At 41.8% G+C, this 19,279-nt stretch overlaps 2 protein-coding genes across 2 annotated transcripts in view; both read left to right on the top strand.

Moving 5' to 3' along the window:
* CR1 (complement C3b/C4b receptor 1 (Knops blood group)) overlaps positions 1 to 1,116 on the top strand; it is a gene marked incomplete at both ends in the record, with an annotated part of 92,656 nt that extends 91,540 nt beyond the window's left edge. The window contains 2 exons of the mRNA XM_079762068.1: positions 747 to 923; positions 1,010 to 1,116. Coding sequence (XP_079618194.1) covers positions 747 to 923; positions 1,010 to 1,116 — 284 coding nt within the window. The remainder of the gene's footprint in view (positions 1 to 746; positions 924 to 1,009) is intronic.
* Positions 1,117 to 3,141: 2,025 nt separating this feature from the next.
* LOC307093236 (complement receptor type 1-like) lies at positions 3,142 to 17,262 on the top strand. The gene is made up of 7 exons (XM_079761161.1): positions 3,142 to 3,217; positions 5,514 to 5,732; positions 8,458 to 8,649; positions 10,417 to 10,440; positions 12,627 to 12,702; positions 13,731 to 13,835; positions 16,488 to 17,262. The coding sequence occupies exons 1-7, from the start codon at positions 3,178 to 3,180 to the stop codon at positions 16,498 to 16,500; spliced, it is 669 nt and encodes a 222-aa protein (XP_079617287.1). The 5' UTR covers positions 3,142 to 3,177; the 3' UTR covers positions 16,501 to 17,262.
* The last annotated feature ends 2,017 nt before the right edge of the window (positions 17,263 to 19,279 follow it).

Raw genomic sequence — 19,279 nt, 5'->3', positions numbered from 1 at the left:
AGGTCACTGAAAAAGGAGTTGGGCTCTGGCTGGTGTTGCTCGGTGGTTGGTTAATCGGCCCACGTACTGAAGGGTTGCAGGTTCGATCCCCAGCTCCCATGGGGCGCATGTGGGAGGCAACTGATCAATCTCTCCCTCCCTCCCCCACCCTCTCTCTCTCTCTCTCTCTCTCACTCTCTCACTCTCACTCTTTTTCTCTTCCCCTCCCTTCCTCTCTCTCTAAAAATCAATGAAAAAAAAAATCCTTAGGTGAGGATATACAAACAAACAAAAAAGGAGTTGGGAGGGGATGAGAAGAGATGTGAGTCCTGTTTGTTGTACCAGAGTGGGATTGGTGATTGGCAGATCTGTTAGATAAGATTTGAGCATGAGCATTCCTTATTGCCTAACAGGTGGACTGTAAATTGGTGATGCTTTTCTTGAAAGTAGTATGAAGATATTAAAAAAATCCCTCAATCTTAACAATTGTATCTGGGTAACCAGTAATGGGAATCATTCTAGAAGGGAACTGTCTGCAGCGTAATCTTCGGTGAGGATTTTAGATGGAAAGAAAACAGTAAACTGAGGATATCTCAGTGCTAGTACAGTTCTGTGCTAAATCAGGTCTGTGGCCTCTCTCTCATATTACCATTCACAAAATGAGGGTGTCAGTCATATAGACTTATAGCTATGATTCTGTTGGCCAATTTACCGCTGGGGAAAAGTGCTTTTCACATTATTAACAGCGCTTGGTTCTCTTTCCCCAGGATGTCCGCCGCCTCCAGAAATCCTGCATGGCAAGCACACCCCCAGCGACAAGGACAGCTTCTCCCCTGGGCAGGAGGTGCTCTACAGCTGTGAGCCCGGCTATGACCTCAGAGGGGCTGCCTCTCTGCGCTGTTCGCCCCAGGGAGCCTGGAGCCCAGCCGCCCCCACATGCGCAGGTGCCTCCCCTCACTCTCACCCTTTAGGCAGATGCATGTCTCTGCACCTCACATGGCAGTCTTACTCCTCATTTCTTTTTCTCCAGTGAAATCGTGTGCTGCCTTCCAGGACCAACTTCCTAATGGCCGTGTGCTCTTTCCACTTAACTTCGAGCTTGGAGCAAGAGTGTCCTTCGTTTGTGATGAGGGGTGAGTATGAGCTTGCTGGGCCTCCTGGACACTAAAATTGGAGTTAGAAGTTAATTCAAAAAGGGAAGGTTTGGGGTGGCTAAAAAATTAATTCAGGGATTACATCTCAGAAGTGTGTAAGAAAAGTAAGAGTAAGGAACAGGTAGAAAAAATAGCATGCGATATGAAGGAAAAATTGGGACATATATGAAATGGCAGGAATAAAGACAAAGACAGTGATTTGTTATGAGTATACACTGAGTGGCCAGATTATTATGATCTCTGAACGCATACTAGTCTGGCCACTCAGTGTATGTATTATCATATGGGAAGCCCAGTCTTCTAATGCAACAGACTCCTAATTCTGATGCTGGAACAGGGAGTAAAACAGTTCCCCATTTGGATGAAAAAAGCAGAGAGTAACTGGAAAGAGCACAAAGATTGTCCTTTTGTCTCTCTGACTGTGATGAATTCATGCATGGGAGGGATCTGGCCAGCCTGGCCAGGGGGAGGGGACATGGGTGGTTTGCCGGCCTGCCTGCTGGTCGAACTCCTGGTCGAGGGGGTAATTTGCATATTAGCCTTTTATTATATAGGATATACACTGAGTGGCCAGATTATTATGCGTTCAGAGATCATAATAATCTGGCCACAGAGTGCATATGTGATGCATTAATTGGAAAAAATATATATTTTCCAAGCAGAAAAACAGAAGAGTAATTTGGAGAGTCCCAAGAAAAGTGTGATATTTGACAAGAAGCTTATTAAAAATAACTAAGATGATTTAAGAATTATTTAAGTCATTTTTTAACCATCAAAAGGAAAATTTGTCGTAAGAGTAAAAGCTTAAGAATGGGTGTTTTAATCTAATCACATATCTCTGGTCAGTAACGTGCTTGGGGCTCTGAAATGGGGTCCCGGTGGCTGGTGAATGTTTTAGGTAACGACCTTGTTCATGTGAGCCTGGTGCTCTTCCCGGTGTGCTCCTCTCTGCATGGGAAGGATCCAGTGTGAGCAAAGAAGCACCTGACCTCAGACTGTTTCAAAGAATCCTGGCAGGCACCCAGTGACAGCACCCACTAAGATTTAGGAGCCATCGGGGTCCCACATGCATTGACCATTCTGGATGGTCGCATACAAAAGTCATTTCTGATCTCCTTTCCCTTCCCCTAGAGTACTCAAACTTACTCAATAGCCCAACATGCCTTCTTCACAGCCGTCACAGCCAGAGAGACAAAAGGGCAATCTTTGTGCTCTTTCCAGTTACTCTCTGCTTTTTCCATCCAAACTGGGAACTGTTTTACTCCCTGTTCCAGTATCAGGATTAGGAGTCTGCTGCATTAGAAGACTGGGATTGCCATATGACGAGTACATTTATCAGGTTTATCATGGAACTAGAGGTCCAGTGCATGAAATTGTGCACTTGGGGGGGGGTGTCCCTCTACCCGCATTGTGAGAGGGCACAGGCCAGGCCGAGGGACCCCTACCAGTGCGTGATCAGGGCCAGGAAGGGACACAGGAGGTTGGCCAGTTAGGGAGGGACCACGGGAGGGCTCCAGAGAGTGCCCAGCCTGTCTCGCTCTGTCCCAATCGGTCGGACCCCAGCAGCAAGCTAACCTACTGGACAGAACATCTGCCCCCAGGGGGTCAGTGGAAGTCATAGCAAGCGGTTGAGCAGCCTTAGCATATCATTAGCATATTATGCTTTGATTGGTTGAATGGACAACTGGATTACTGGACACTTAGCATATTAGGCTTTTATTATATAGAATGATCAGCTAGAGATTCACTTCTCAGAATCTCGGTCCAGGATCAAGGGGATGGCTTCTATGCTATGACTGCCTTCTTCAGTTCAGCCTGGCACTATGTGTTATGTGGCCAACTAACTATCCTCCCTAACTGGAGGCTGTGATTTGTCCAGATCGATATGGCCTCCAAACTTCTGCCACCTTTTGGTTTCGGATGCTAAGGTTTTCGGCAGGGCCTCAGATTCTTGCAAACTGAAACAGCTCACCTATGCACTACCATTTTCTTCTTTAGATTCCATCTACAAGGCAGCTCTGCTAGCCATTGTGTCTTGGTTGGAATGGAGATCCTCTGGAATAGCAGTGTCCCTGTGTGTGAACGTGAGTAGAAGGAATAACACTTTAGGATAATTCCTCCCTTAACCTATTTAGTATTTTGACTTATGGCAACCCCAATATGGTTCTATTTTCTAATCTGGATTATTGGGAGATAGCTGCTTTTTAAATGGTATTTATTTGTGATCAATTCGTTGCGATGCGCGTTATTGTACGTCATGTGTTTTGGGAACCATTTTCTCTGTCTCTGTTATTTTGAATTCTTCGCTCTAGGTGATATATCCTGCAGTAGTTTGCCTCTAGATCAGGAGAGATTAAATAATGTGAAGCTTTGACAATTTTCTTCCTTTCTTCTTTCCTTCCTTTCCTAATTCTTTCTTTTCCTTTCTTTTTCTAATATCAGGATGTAATCACTCTACCTTTTTTCTACCTACTGGCTAATATGTAAATATGAAACATGCATTCATTCGAACAACTATTTATTGAGCACATACTATGTGCTTAGTATTTTCCTAAGCCCTGGAGTTATAGCAGTGAAAAAGATAAGTTAATGCCCTGTCCCCATGTTATTTATGCCCCAGTGGGGAGATGGTCAGGAAAAACAATAAACAAATAAATATTATGGAAGTGATAGATCAGAGCAGTGAAAGAATGAGGGAGAAGTTGGGAGCAACATTACATGGGGCAAGCAGTTTAAGACTCCTTAAACTCTCCAAACACGTACTTAAATAAGTTATGTTGAAAGATTCAAAAGTAATCTGTTTAAAACATGAGTCTGCTGCCACAGCTGGGTGGCTCAGTTGGTTGGAGCATTGTCCTATACACCAAAAGTTGCACCTTGGATTCCCAGTCAAGGCACATACCAAGGTTTCAGGTTCCATCCTGGTCAGGGTGTGTATAGGAGGCAACCAATTGATGTTTCTCTCACACATTGATGTTTCTCTCTTTCTCATTTTCTCTCTCAATCTCTCTCCCCACCCCCTTATCAATAAAAACATATCCTCAGGTGAGGATTTAAAAATAAAAGAGTCTCCTATATGTAGGGTTAATACCAGGTTCTCCTGTCCTACCCAATTATATTTTGCCCAATAAAGACAAGATTTTGCTTCATCTCTTGACCTTAAAGATTGTAATATATGTATAAATAAAACAATCACATTTTACTATTATGTTTATATTGCTAGAAATCTACTCAGACATCAAAATGTGCTTTTTATAGTAAAACTTATGAGAAAATAGCTTACATACTGTTATCTGCTATCCAATGTTCCTTCATGGGAATGGGAATGATAAGTGGCTGTCCTACTGGCCTGCATGAGAGCTCAGTTATTGATTGGACATCTTTCTTATTTTCCTGACTCTTACTGTTGACGTAGCTTCCTCAAAACACCAAGCCTCGTTAGAAATGCCAATTAGAAGTGAGGAGGGGACTGTTTTATACAGACAAACAGATACTAGAAAGAGGTAACAAGTTGAAGCCTGACAGAAAGTAAAGGAGAAAATTAAGTCATAAGCAGATCCATACATTTTAAAAAACAAAGCAATCTGAGTTGCTTAGAATTTTTACAATGACCACAGAGGCTTCAATTTATTGTGTCAGCACACTGTCATAATCAAGATCGATGGCCAGATCAATAAGTTATCAAGGAAAAGTTTCACATCTTTAAGCTGATTAGTACACGTGGAATACATTGTCAAAATATTTCTTGAAAATATCTTCCTTGGAGGACAGTGACTTTATCTGTGCTCTTCATCACTATATTCCAGGGCTCCAATGAGTGACTGACACAGAGTATGCGCTCAAGTAATATTTATTAAGTAGTCGAATGAGTTATCCTCTAAAGCAGTGGTTCTCAACCTTCCTAATGCCATGACCCTTTAATGCAGTTCCTCATGTGGTGACCCCCAACCATATAATTATTTTCGTTCCTACTCATAACTGTAATTTTGCTACTGCTATGAATCATAATGTAAATATCTGATATGCAGGATGTCTTAGGCGACCCGTGTGAAAGGGTCGTTCGACCCCCAAAGGGGTCGCGACCCACAGGTTGAGAATCGCTGCTATAAAGGGTTATTATTCTTCTTTAAAAGTTTTGCATGTTAAGTTTCTATTATCCAGAAGTATTAACTATCAGGACGATTCAAGATAAGCAAATTTCTTTTTCCATGAAAAGTGAGATCGAGATCTTATTTCATTTAGCCCATCTCATCAAAGGCCGACAGCAAAGATACAGTCATTGGTGTTTTCTAGGTAGCACCAACCATAGCATCCTATGCCTGTAGACTACCTCTAGTGAAAACTCCTCAATGAAACTAACAGCCCTTGCGTTCTTTCCAGAAATCGTATGTCCAAATCCTCCAGATATTCGTAACGGAAGACACACAGGAAAACCTCTGGAAATCTTTTCTTTTGGAAAAGAAGTAACTTACACATGTGATCCCCGACCAGACAGAGGGACGGCCTTTAGTCTCATTGGGGAGAGCACCATCCGCTGCACAAGTGACAGTCGAGGGAACGGGATCTGGAGTGGCCCGGCCCCTCGCTGTGAACTTCCTGGTCAGTACACGTTTCCCCACCTCCCATATGGATCAGTGTGTGTGGGCAAGAACCTCCATATCGCTATCATGACAGTTGTGTTCCTCTGAATATCACTTTGTTATGAATATCAGACACAGAGGTACCTGCCAGGAGAATAACAGATGGTTCTAGAGGTGCTGCACCGTGACCCCACTGGTGGTATTCTGGTGACCCTGCCCACTGGGGTGAGGAATGGAGGATGGTGAGGAGAGGAGGCAGTAGAGCGTGGAGAGAATCAGTGAGAGCCAAATTTTATAGAGAATATTTTAAAACCAGCGGAAATATTTGGTTGTGACATCTTTATTACTGGTTGTTTCCATACTCTATAGATGCTGTGCAGAGCAAAATGTACATGTCGATGGAGTAATTTATTTCAAAATTGGTAATGCTCTAGAAGTAATTGGGCAAGTCCCGATGTAGCCATTTGTGCTCCTCTAGTTACTTCTACGAGTTCTGCTCAGCCCGTGACTGCATTTTGTTGACCCTTCTTCTCGCCTTTAGCAAAAGGAACTGAGGATGCCCTGGAGAAGTGAAGTGGGTGGTTGTGCCCTTGGCCTCTGTAGCTCAATCCTTTGCCATGTATTTCTAGCTTTAAGTGCCAGTACCTGGCAACCAGAAGCTCCTTTGTGGCTGTGATTGTCCATACAAGCTCCGTCCTCCAGAGAGGACAGATGGCATTAGGACTGGGTTATTGTAGATGCCAGTGGTGTTTCTGTCTGGTGCAGTCTGCAGGTAAAGGACATACATGATCCTGTTTAAAGGCTGAGAGGTCTGTGTTTAGAGAATTAGTTTTCCCACTGACCCGCAAACATTTAGTGCCTTGAGTCCTGCCTGCCTAGGTCTTCATGTGGCTCTAAGAGTCAGAAATATTATTAGATGTGTTGGCGTGTTCATACTTCTATGTTTAACTGAAAGTCTTTTCTTGATCTTAGCATGCCCACCTCCGCCCAAGATACACAATGGGCGTCACACTGGAGGATGCCCATTGTGTATCTTGGGCGGAGGTGGGCATGCTAAGATCAAGAAAGACTTGTATCTCCCTATCTTCCTGGGATGATAGTCAACTACACCTGTGACCCAGGCTACCTGTTGGTGGGGAAAGCCTTCCTTTTCTGTACACATGAGGGGAACTGGAGCCAAGTGTACCATTATTGCAAAGGTAACTCTATTCTTACTGGGTGTTTACGGGAGATTTCTGCATGAAGCTAATAAGATGGAGATCTTTTCTGAGAGGATGGTGAAATGAGTATCCATAGAGGAGAAGAAAAGCAGAACAAACAGTAGGAAGAAAGGCTGCACAAATATCCTTACCTCTCCCAAATAAGTAGGAAGAACAGAGGGAATTTTCAGTGATAAAACAGACATCAATCACTAATTTAAAATGCTTTTTAGGCCTTCCTACCTAATAAAATAGTAATATGCAAATTGACCACACCTTCACTACGCCCAAGCCACGCCCACCAGCCAGAGCCACACCCACCAGCCAATCAGGGCGAGTATGCAAATTACCCAACAAAGATGGCAGTTAATTTGCATATGCTGAGAGAGGAAGGAGTGAAGACTGAAGACAACTTAGAAGGAAGAGGAAGGAAAAGCGGAAAGCCAGGTGGCTGCCAGAGGGAAAGCCCGGGCAGGGCGGAGCAGGGCGGATGGCAGTGGCGAGCAGGTGCAGGCGAGGTGGCACACGCGGCCGCAACAGCCGCTTGCAGGATTTTCCTGCAAATGGGCTACTAGTTTACTAATAAACTATTTCAGCTTTAAAGGATCACAGATGGTCCTCACACACACCCTTAAAAGGTCAATAAGAGAGTAGAAGCACCTTGTTGTGAGGACAGTAGAAGTGAGGTCTGAGCAGTTAGTTCGGGAATTGCAGGGTGCGGAGTCTCACTATTACTTCCAAGTCCAAAGGTAAAGAGTTTATTGCCTCTTACCTGCACCAAGTCCCAGGAATGATTTTTGTTATTCTGTCTATGTTTGCAAAAATGAAATATGACTTTAAAACCTTTCTTGGCAATATTCTAAAAAGCTACAAAATGTAGAATTGAAAGTCATTTTCTATGACTAGGCATGCTACTGAGATCTTTACAAAAGGGATGTATGTTAGTCTCCCAGAGAATCTCAAGAGGTGGGATGATTATTCTTGCTTTCTTACCGAGGAGGAAATTGAGGTGTAGAGAGATCCAGTTACTAGCCTATGATGCTCAGCGCAGGAGTGATGGTGCTAGGATTGGACCCCAGCTCACCCCCTGCTTTCTAACTCTGCCTTTTATACTGTCTCCTTTTAAATTGACTTTTTGGCTTTTCAGAACTATAAGTTAAGGGCTTTTTGCTTTGCTTGTTTCTCTTCTATTCTTTCATTTTCCAAATACTATGTTATCTTCCTATTTCCTATGGTATGACCCAGGTGCATCTAGGCTAGAGTATGCTTATCCTAACTCCTCGTCTTTCCACAACTTTTCAGTTTCAGAGTTGTTCACAATTAAAAGTGGATTACAGTACATTCCATATTCCCAGGAAAATAAAGTTTGAGAATCTTAAATCATAAGATGTTTAAGGAGAGGATATCAATTATTCTTTATTGAAAACATGACCCATCTTTGCTGAAGAGAAAATAGGTTTGGGGGTCATAGGTCTTTCCATTATGGTAGTTACAACTAAAGTTATCAATAAAATATCAATTTCCTTCTGATTTTTCTAATTTCAGAGGTAAAATGTAGCCTCCCGGAGTTTACGAATGGAATCTGGAAGGAGCTGGACATGAGCCAAGAATTTCGATATGGAGATAATGTAACCTTGGAGTGTAAAGATGGATATGCTCTGGAAGGCAGTCCCCAGAGCCAGTGCCAGGCAGATAGCACATGGGACCCTCCTCTGGCCACATGTACTAGTACATCTGGTAAGTGCAAGAGCAGGTACAAGGAATGTAGGTGCTCCCCAGTCATGCACTGTTCATTCATTCATCCGTACTGGCATCAAATGTGGTGTAATTGTTCTGGCACGTGATAGCGCTAAGGAGTGCAAGAGTAGCTCCTAATTCTTCTCCAAAAGCCCTAAGCAATGAGATTCAAGCCAGCCTTGCTCTCTTCACAGTTCTCAACCCATTCATCTTTCCTTGGGGACCTCCCTGAACCTTTTTTGTCTGCATCAGTCTATTGTTGCACGCATCCCACAGTAATGATTGATTTATAGCCTGGGGCCTTAAAAGTCAAGAGCCCATCAGAGATAGAGCAGGCCTTCAAGAATTTCAGCCTGAGTCAGGAAACACCTTCCAGGTTGCTGAGACCAGCTGTTCTGTCTCCCTCACTGCTGTAGGCTATAGGACTCTAAACTGTCAAACTAGATCAGTAGATTTAGAAATCAGGTGTCATTGAGCTGTATGGGCAACTAGATAGCAAATTCTAAACCCTGAACTTGTACACAGCAGGGAGCTGATGAGCAAAATTAGCAATGAATAACTTTTCTTAATCTAAGTTAGTGCTAGGCTTCCCTCACCCATTCTTATGATTCTTATTTGTAGCAGTGAATACCAAGATTGTTCAAGATGTTTTTATACTTAATCCCTTGTATGTGCTAGTTAATCTGACTTACAAATAGTATTTCCAAATTACACACTGTAATCTCCTTAATATCAAATTATATTTACTTTGGCAAAAATCTCACTGCCTAGCTGGCTGAATGAATGCCTTTAGAGGGTTCAAAGATGTGGCCACGAAAGACAGAAAATTCCCATGATGGTGGGCCACCCTACCAAACATTAAAAGTAATATAAAGCCACAATACATAAATCACTTTAAAGTAGCACAAAATTGACTCATTTTTATAAGTGAAATAGAATAGATATTAATAAAATAAAGGTTATTATAAATAAAAGTAAAAGTATCTTACAAATTAAATATAACAGAGACGGTAAAGATGATCAAATAACATAGGTAGCATTGAAAGAAATTTAGGACTTCTCTTTTTATCTTACAAAAAGTTTCAGATGTATTAAAGAGTTAAAGTTTTTAAAGTCAATATAGAAAAGCTAACGTAAATTATATTTATCAAATCTCTGGAAGAAGACATGAATTCTTTGAACTTTTTGATATGACAGAGAAAATCATTAAAGATCAACAAATTTGACTTATAGTTTATGTGTGTATTTTAGAAAGTAAGAAAGCAGTAGACAGATAAGAAATATGTGACAAATATAATGAAGAATTAATAGTATTATTATACAAGTAGCAGTAGTGGTAGTTGTGGTGGTAAAAATTAACATATTGATTGGGTGCTTAATTCCACTATTCAAAGGTTAGGTAGGTAAAGAGATGCTATAAATATGTAAAAACCCTACATGTATGGAAACATGTTCTAGAAGGGACTGTAACAAAGCATTTCATGGTAGTAGAATCATGTGTAATATTTTTCTTTTGTTCTGTTTTATACATTCTTTTAATTCTATTAAATTTTATGATAAAATGGTAAGTTAAAACGAAAGAAAACAGACCACTGAGAACACAAGATAAAATGAGATTGTCTCAGTAAACCCAGTGGTTTTTTATATTAGAACAAAATTGTACTGTGCAAGGATACATTTTAGGCTAACTTGTCATTGGCTGAGGGCTCCTGTTTAGTCACGTTGAGTGCTTGACTGATGCATCTGTGACTTTTGTCTTCCTTTTAGGCCGACATAATGCTCGCATTATTGGTAAGTCTTATAAAGGGTTTTCTGAGAAACGCTAGCATCTTTAACAGTAAGTATCCACTTATAATGAATGAAATGTAAAAAGAGAGATCAAAATATCTTACATTGCGATTTCATTTAGAAAGGAAACAGTGATAAACTCAGGCCACCGTGTGGCAAAACTGGTATCCTCATATGCCTATAGAGGTTCCTCTCTCAAAGGCGCTGCACTGTCTTTGAACCATTAAAGATGGCCAGTCCTTCATCTTATTTTATTGTAGCTGGAGAATACAACCTGGGAATATTCTTCAGGGTGGCAGTCATGCTCACTTGCACAAATTGGAAGCCACAAAGACCACTAAGCCCGTTTCTGGGATCTGAGTATATAAAAGGAATAGTGTTATGATAGAGTCGGCTTCAGAGGGAATTGGCAGAGTTTGTTGTGTAGAATAGCTCCTGTGCCTCACACAAGAGACGCGCAGGGCCTGAGAGCCGGAGCCTAGGAGCCTCAGTGCTGTTCTCACATGTTGTTGAAAGGCTGCTGTTGGACTAAAGATTACAAAATGGCTCTGCTCACTCCTTACCCTTAACCCTATAGCAGTGACACTAAAGGGCTAGATTAAACAAGAAGCAGAGAAGCAGAGGGGAAATCTTTTTGTTATTGTTGTTAATCCTCACCAGAGGATATACACTTAGTGGCCAGATTATTATGATCACTGAACTCATAATAATCTGGCCACTCAGTATATATATATATATATATATATATATATATATATATATATATATATATACACACACACACACACACACACACACACACACACACACACACACACTAGTGGCCCGGTGCACAAAATTGGTGCATGGGGGTGGGGGAAGTGTTCCTCAGCCCAGCCTGCACCCTCTCCAATCTGGGACCCCTCGAAGGATGTCCTACTGCCGGTTTACAGGGATCGGGCCTAAACTGGCAGTCAGACATCCCTCTCACAATCCAGGACCGCTGGCTCCAGCCATTCACCTGCATGCCTGCCTTCCTGATTTCCCCTAACCACTCTGCCTGCTGGCCTGCTCGCCACCAACTGCCCCCCACTGCCAGCCTGCTCGCCCCCAAATGCCCCCCCCCCCCGCAGGCCTGCTCACCCCCAACTGCCCTCCTGCTGGTCTGCTCACTCCAAACTTCCCCTGCTGCTGTCCTGATCACCTCCAACTGACCCACACTGACAGCCTGCTCACCCCCAACTGGCCCCTCTGCTGGTCTGCTTACCCCCAAAGGCCCCTGCTGTCCCATCCTGGCCTGATCACACCCCCCCCCCCCCGTGACCCAAGGTCCCAGCCCCTCCTTTTTTTCTTTTCTTTCTTTTTTTCAATGCCTCCTTGAGTGGAGGCCAGGCCCGGCTGGAAGCAAGTATCTAGGATTTACTTATCTTCTATAATTGAAACTTTGTAGCCTTAAGCGGAGGCCAGGGCCAGCCAGGGCGGCGGGAAGCTTGGCTTCCTCCATCGCCAGGGCAACCCAAGCCTCCTGCTTGCTCCAGCTCCGTGGCTGGCCACATCTTGGTTATATTAATTTGCATACTCGCTCCTGATTGGCTGATGGGCATGGCTTGTGGGCATAGTGGAGTGATGGTTAATTTGCATGTTTCTCTTTTATTAGTGTAGATATCAGAGGCCCAGTGCTTGAATTCGTGCATGGGTGGGGGTCTGGACAGCCTGTCCAGGGGGAGGGGACATGGGCGGTTGGCCAGCATGCCTAGTGGTCGAACTCCTGGTCGAGGGGACAATTTGCATATTAGCCTTTTATTTTATAGGAAATACACTGAGTGGCCAGATTATTATGCGTTCAGAGATCATAATAATCTGGCCACTCAGTGTATTTTTCCCATTGACTTTTAAAGAGAGAGCGTTGGTGGTGGGGGTAGGGAGGAGACTTGCCCCAACCAGGGCAAAGATCGAACCTGCAACCCAGGTAGGTGCCCTTGACTGGGAATCAAACCCATGACCCTTTGGTACACGGGCTGAGCTCTAACCACTGAGAAATGCCAGCCAAAGGGGAAATCTTAAAGGTAAGCCTGCATCAGTGTTTTTTAAACCTGAATTTAGTTACATTTTAAAAAATCATTGGCAACCTCTAGGGAGACTAGATATAAAGACAGAGATGAAAAGCTATGTATTTTGCATGCACTTGATTATCTTGTTTTACTGCCTAGGCATAGTCTCCGGTGTGGTCCTCTTTATTGTATCCATCCTTGTTTCCTGTTGGATGATTCTAAAGCGCAAAAAACGGTCAGTACAGCCATGGGCTTTGCCATCACTGAGACCTATGTTCATACTCACACACTAGCTTTGAACCTGGGCAAGATACTTAGTCTTTCTAAAGTTCATTTTCCTTGCCAGAAAAATAGGAAAATAATCATTCCTACCTCAACACAGTGCCTCTCTTATACTGAATGTCACAAAATGTTAGCTATTGTTATTTATACATGAGTACTAGAGGCCTGATGCATGAAGATTCGTGTAAGAATGGGCCTTCCTTCCCCTGGGTGCCGGCACCCCCTTCACTCCGGCCAGAGCCGCCTTTCCGCCTTCCCACGCTGCCGAGGGGCCCGAAGCAGCTGGGGTGGTGCGGAACGCCTGCATCGTTGCCATGACACAAGCGTCCTCCCCTGCCCCGGCTGCTCAGCGACTGCATATGCAAATTAACCTGCCATCTTTGTTGGGTTAATTTGCATACTCACTCCTGATTGGCTGGTGGACATCACAAAGGTACAGTCAATTTGCATCTTACTCTTTTATTGGTGTAGATTATTACTGACATTTAAAAGTAATTCAATACTTATTTTACTATCAGTTCTTATGTACCTTCATGACAATAACTGCTACTTTCCATACTATAGGTATTGTACAAAATACAGAATGTATATCTTCACTATGGGAGTGAAAGGAAGCCTTGTGTAAGATTGTAGTGCAAAGCCATTTAAATGTCCCAATCCTGCTGTAACAGTATTTACTCATCAGTATAACTTTGGGCATAGAGAAATGTGTTGTTCTAAGGCACTTGTCTATAAGCAGGTTAGAGTTCCGACACAACATGTAGAATGCTTTTAGTATTATTTTCTAATCCAAGTTTTTACTTAGTTTTGAAAAGTGTGACTTGGTTACATTTTTCTTTTTAGATACCTTACAAAGATATAGGAAACCTGAGACAAATTATGCCCTAAATTTCCAAATGAAAGTTATTGATTACCTCCTTTCAAAACTAAAATGTATATAATTTAGTTATGTCCCCCATCTTTTTCACCCCTGCCAATTAGCAGTAATACAGATGCAAAATCTAAGGAAGTGGATATCCATTTACATCCCCCAGAAGGCAGCAGTGACCATGCGCAAAGTCTGCAAACAAACGAGGAACCTAGCAGGTACCGAACACAAATTGAAATCAAAATGCTTTCAACAACTCAAGTATGGAAAATGGAAACAGGATTTAAATATGATATTGTACCTGGTAGATCACTAACACCAATGGCATTTTGAAAGTACTTCAGGAGCTGGAAACGCTGTTGCTGGTGTCTTTCTTGAATAATTGTTTCCAGTGCTTTGGGGTGAGGACTCCATCGGTGCTGTGCACAGGCACTGTGTTCCAAAGCATTCCTCCATTTTTGTGCATTTGCTATCGGTGGAAGTGGAGCTCTTGGGGGGCTCTGGGGCAAAGAATTTTATTGATGATGTAAAGTTAAGGGGGTTCCCTTCCAAGGTCCCATCTACTGGTATGTCAGTCCCACCATGGAAGAAGTCCGATCTTATCTTCAGCAGGGCTAGACTTAGGGATGCCCCACCTCCACCCCATAGTAAAGCACAGTCCAGTCCAGCATCCTGCATGTGGGGTCCACATGGCCATGGGCTATGAAGCTTATAAGGACACATGGCTATGGAGAGAGAACAGGCGAGCGCACGGGGCAAGTGAAGGTCATGAAGTATTGTGTCTAACCCCTAGCCAATCCATTGTTCCTCAAGCTAGACTGACAGGCAAGCACCTTTTCTACATCACCCTGACTTCACTGTGTATGTGCCCATCTCCCCCTTTGTTCAACTCCTTCCCCTGGGCATGTGCCCCCTGACTGCGAATCGAACAGGTAACCTCTTGGTACGTGGGAGCCATCAGGTACCTACAAAGATATCTAAAACCTGAGACAAATGATGCCCTAAATTTCAAAATGAAAGCTACTGACTATCTCTTTTCAAAACTAAAATGTATATAATTTAGCTATTTTTCTCATCTTTTTCTCCCCTGCCAATTAGCACTAATGCCTGGCCAGGCAGGGGTGACACATTTGTTTTCCTCTATTATCTGGGTACTTCGATGGGAAAATTGTGCAAAACTGATTCTTAGCTAGCCATGCTACCACCAAATATAAACAGACTAAATAAGCAGACCACGAGGGCAATGCTTGTCTTTATAAAATTTTATTTTAAAATGTTCCAGAAGACTGCTTAAAATATCATTTGATTTACCCTATTCCTGCCAGGTTACCTGCTTAAAACACATTGCCACCTTTCTTCCTATCTAAGTTGCATGAACCCAGCTGAGAATTCACTGACCCAGGAAGCTGTCCAAAATAACTCTAGTCCAAAGTGATGTCTCCCTTTGGAACTCAAAGCACTTCCTGTCTATTCCACTTTTTAAAATAAATTATTTTCTTTCAAGGATAATATATACTCATTGAAAACAGAAAATACCCAGAAACATAAAAATAATAAAAATCACTTGTAATAACCCAGTGGTTAGTATTATTAAGCTACTTTGCATGTTATTATACATTTGCAAGGTTATACTTTGAGATTATATTGATATGATTTTGGTTTCACCAAATGACAATCATTCTTCTCATTGTTAAAAACTGTATATAAATACATCACACTGTATTCGACTTTTCATTTGTTGTTTTTTACCCATTAACTCTATCGCATTCTTTCACTCACCCATTCATTGATTCTACAAATTTTGATTAGTCACTTACCATTGTCACCGAACAATCAATAAGTCCAGGCTGCCTGTCACTACTTGAGCCACTTCAGCAGACAGGGTTGAATCCTATGTGAGCATTTATTCCAATACTGCCGGCAGTATGGGGGAGCAGCAGTTAATCCATAAAAATCTGCTCTGTGCCCCACCATAAGCCAGCTGCTCATATTGGGTAGAAGGATGAAGATTACATGGGAAAGTAGGCAAAAGGGATAAGAATAGGTATGCAAAATGGGCAGTTTACAGGTAATGCAGGCCAGGGATTTGCAAAGGCCTGGGGGCCCCTCTGGTTTCTGCAACAAGGTTGTTAACCTTGCAGTGATAGCAGGCAGCTCCTGGATGTGGAGGATGGACCACATTCACAGGTAAGGAGGCAGACTCCAAAGACACAGCCACGCGTTGAAACGCATGAGAATGCTCAGTGATGATGATGCAGCTAACATGGTGTTGGGAACACTGGTGAGCTGGAAAGGGGACAATGATGAAGGGCCAGGTGGCAATAATTACTGGGAGTGTCAGGTGAGCTGATGGGAGTCTGTCCATTTGTGACAACACAGTGTTCCTGGCCTGAAGAAAGAGTGGCCACGGAAGCATCTGGACACCTAAACTATGCAATACCTCCTTTCAGTCTTGTCTGTGATACGGGCAGGAGGACATGTTATCCGAAGCTGCCCCCCCTCCAAACTACCAGATTCTGTTTACTTCCCCCTGCCATAACCATGGTTCAGAAAGGGACTAAAGGAAAGGTGTTGTGTGTTACAATGGACCTGTAGGTTTCTGGAATAAGGCTCTTTTTATTTAGTTGCTCAACTCTGAGGACACTTTTCATTTGACAAAAAAGAAATGGGGAATAGTCAAGTTATTCATTAATCTCTTATCTCCTCAGTATCTCAGTTTATGCCATTTGTGTCCTACATAGCTACCAAAACAGAGAGCAATAAACACTTCTTTTAAACATGTAAAATATATGAAATGTCAGCATCAGAATTATCAGCATATAAATTTGTTGACCCTGCTGTCATTTAAATAAAAATTCCTTTTATTTCAGTGTCCTTCCTTGAGAAAATACTACAATGGTGAAGAACACCTCAAATGAAAATGCTCATTGGAAAGGACCCAATTCATTTCAACAGAATAAGATCTGGGACTCATAAAACCCTTGAAGTGACTTCACAGAGAGGCCCACGTGTGCACGTGAAGATGCTGAAGCTCCCAATTCCCCAGGAAGCTCCCTCCTCGGAGTCTGGATGCTGTCACTCCATCTTCCTTCTTTGTGCTGAAATGAAAGAGCACGCTGGCTAGTCAGGACAAAGACTGCACTGAGGGCTGAGAAGTAGTCTCAGTTACTTAAAGGAAGAAGTTGTCACCTAGGATTTCTGTCTCTAAGTTTGTCATTTGTCTTTCTTATTTTTAATTATTTATATAGGTGACCCTTGAACAATGTGGGGGTTAAGTGGTGCCATCTGAATGAAAATGCTGTTTCTGATTGCCAATTTGCTAGATCCTGAATGCAAAATCCCAGGATACCGAGGGGCAACTGTACAATTATTGAAAAATATTCAAGTATAGTTATTGAAATATATTCACCCATGCAGTTCAAACTCTTGTTGTTCAAGTGTTAACTGTAATATGGAATGGACTCAAAAAAGAGAATTTGGAAAATGCAGGAGGAAGATATGAAAAACAAATAGGTCACATATAATTGTACTACCCAGGGATAACTACTGCTAATGTTTTAATTCACTTTCTGCTAATTTTTCTTCATATATATGGGTCTTTATACACACATAATTCTTTCTTTCGTAAATACCTTCCTTTTTGTTTATAGAACAGAATCCATCCCTTTTAGACAGATTGGAGTAAAAGATATGTTTTCACTTTCTCAAAAATAAGTAATTTCTGTTTATTAAAAAGTCATTAGATGATTATAGGAAAGATGGGTTAAGAATACTCAAGGGAAATATTTGGGGGGGAAATAAGCTTTGGATATTTCCTAAGCTCTGTTTCAAAAGTATTTTGTACTATGCTCTGTTAAAAAACATACTGGATTGTAAATAAAAGTAAAATTTTTAAATAAAAGTAACTAGTTTACTTTTGAATGGATTCAGACTACACTAAATTTACTAAGAAACATGACTTTTAAGAATTTATCAAATTAATAACATGTATTGACACATCCTCAACAAGTAGCCCTAGAGTGTCTAAAAAATCCACATCCTTACAGATGAAAAATTCATTTGGGGTGATATTAGGGGCCATCCTAGAAAATATCAGAATCTTTCTGGATATTTAAGAATAGATTTGTGTATGACCACTGCTACTTCTGTGTAATTCTGTTTTTAATAATTGTGTTTGAAGTATATTCTGATGTTTATATTGATAAATATCAATAGTGAACTGGACCTCAACTAGAAGTTCAATTTAAAGTCATGCAAGAGAAAAAATACACACAGCAGACCCAAAAAGTCAACTGACAAAGTGGGAAAATAAATTGCAATATTTCATAGACAAAGGGTAACGGGCTTAGTTGAGAGTTAGTAATTCAAAGACCAGTTCTCCCCTACTTCTCTAAAAGGGCAAGAGAGATTTATCCAGATCACTCTCACACACACACACACACACACATGCATGAACACAAACAGTCCACAAATGTATAAAAAGATGCTCAATGGTTTGCTTAGCAAATCCCTATTGTTTCTTGGGTTTGGGGAATAGAATCTTTTAAAAGAGGTGTAGAAATTAACTGAGAATTATCCTTGCTTAGAATTAAAAATCCCTTCATAGAAAAAAGTCTAAATTATTTTTCCCCTCTCTGAATGGAGTAGGTTGGTACACAATGTGATTAGAAATATCTGATGCCTGTGACTTTTTAATTGTTAAAAATCTATGAGATATTTTTTAAACATTGGTTATCTCTGGGAAACAATGTGTAAAATACCATATTGCCTAACTTAATTGTATTATGGAGCAATTCTGTTAACTTTTTTATTTTAAATATATTTTTATTGATTTTAGAGGGGGGACAGCAGAGGGAGAGAGGGATAGAAACATCAATGATGAGAGAGAATCATTGATCAGTTGCCTCCTGCACGCCCCCGCCACCCCAAATAGGGATTAAGCCCAAAACCCGGGTATATGCCCTGACAGGGAATCAAACCGTGTCCTCCTGGATCATGGGTGGACACTCAACCACTGAGCCATACCTGTTGGGCTTCTGTTAACTTCTTGCCTCACATTTCTCATCTGAAAAGCAGCAGCTGAAACAATTACTCTCCAAAGCTATTTCCAATGCTAATCTAACTTTTATTTGTACACTTAGATGTGAGATGTAAGTTAATTTTAAACTATAATGCTTTAATGAAATTTGTTCTCCCCCATTATATAATGAGAAAGAAAGAAAAGATTTTATTATTGAAACTCTTCTTATGAAATATGTTTGCAATATATCTACTTTTTTGAGCCTTCCATAACAAGAGGAAACAAAATGAAAATGTGTTCCTTCTGAGAAATGCCCTCCTTTCGGTATTTGACTGGCTTCACAGGGCCTGCTTGGGCGTGGCCTACCACAGTAAGGCTCTGGCTGGTAAAGCTATTGGCAGGCAGGTGCTCATCAGGTGCAAATAGAGAAGGCATAGCTCTCAGGGCAAACCTCAGAAGCATGGCTCATCCTCTGTTCAGCCAGCCACACCCTTTCAGCTTTCCACAAACACCTACTGTGTAATTCACCAGGGCAGTCGAAGGCCTTTTCTGGGAGCATTCACAGGTGCATTCATGCTGCTACCCCCACCTCTGAAAAGCATCATGTAAATATACTAATGTAGGTGGCAAAGAATCATCTAA

This window comes from Cnephaeus nilssonii, assembly GCF_951640355.1.
Source record: "Cnephaeus nilssonii genome assembly, chromosome: 21".
NCBI classification, from domain to species: Eukaryota; Metazoa; Chordata; class Mammalia; order Chiroptera; family Vespertilionidae; genus Cnephaeus; species Cnephaeus nilssonii.
This window is presented reverse-complemented; position numbering and strand designations above follow the sequence as displayed.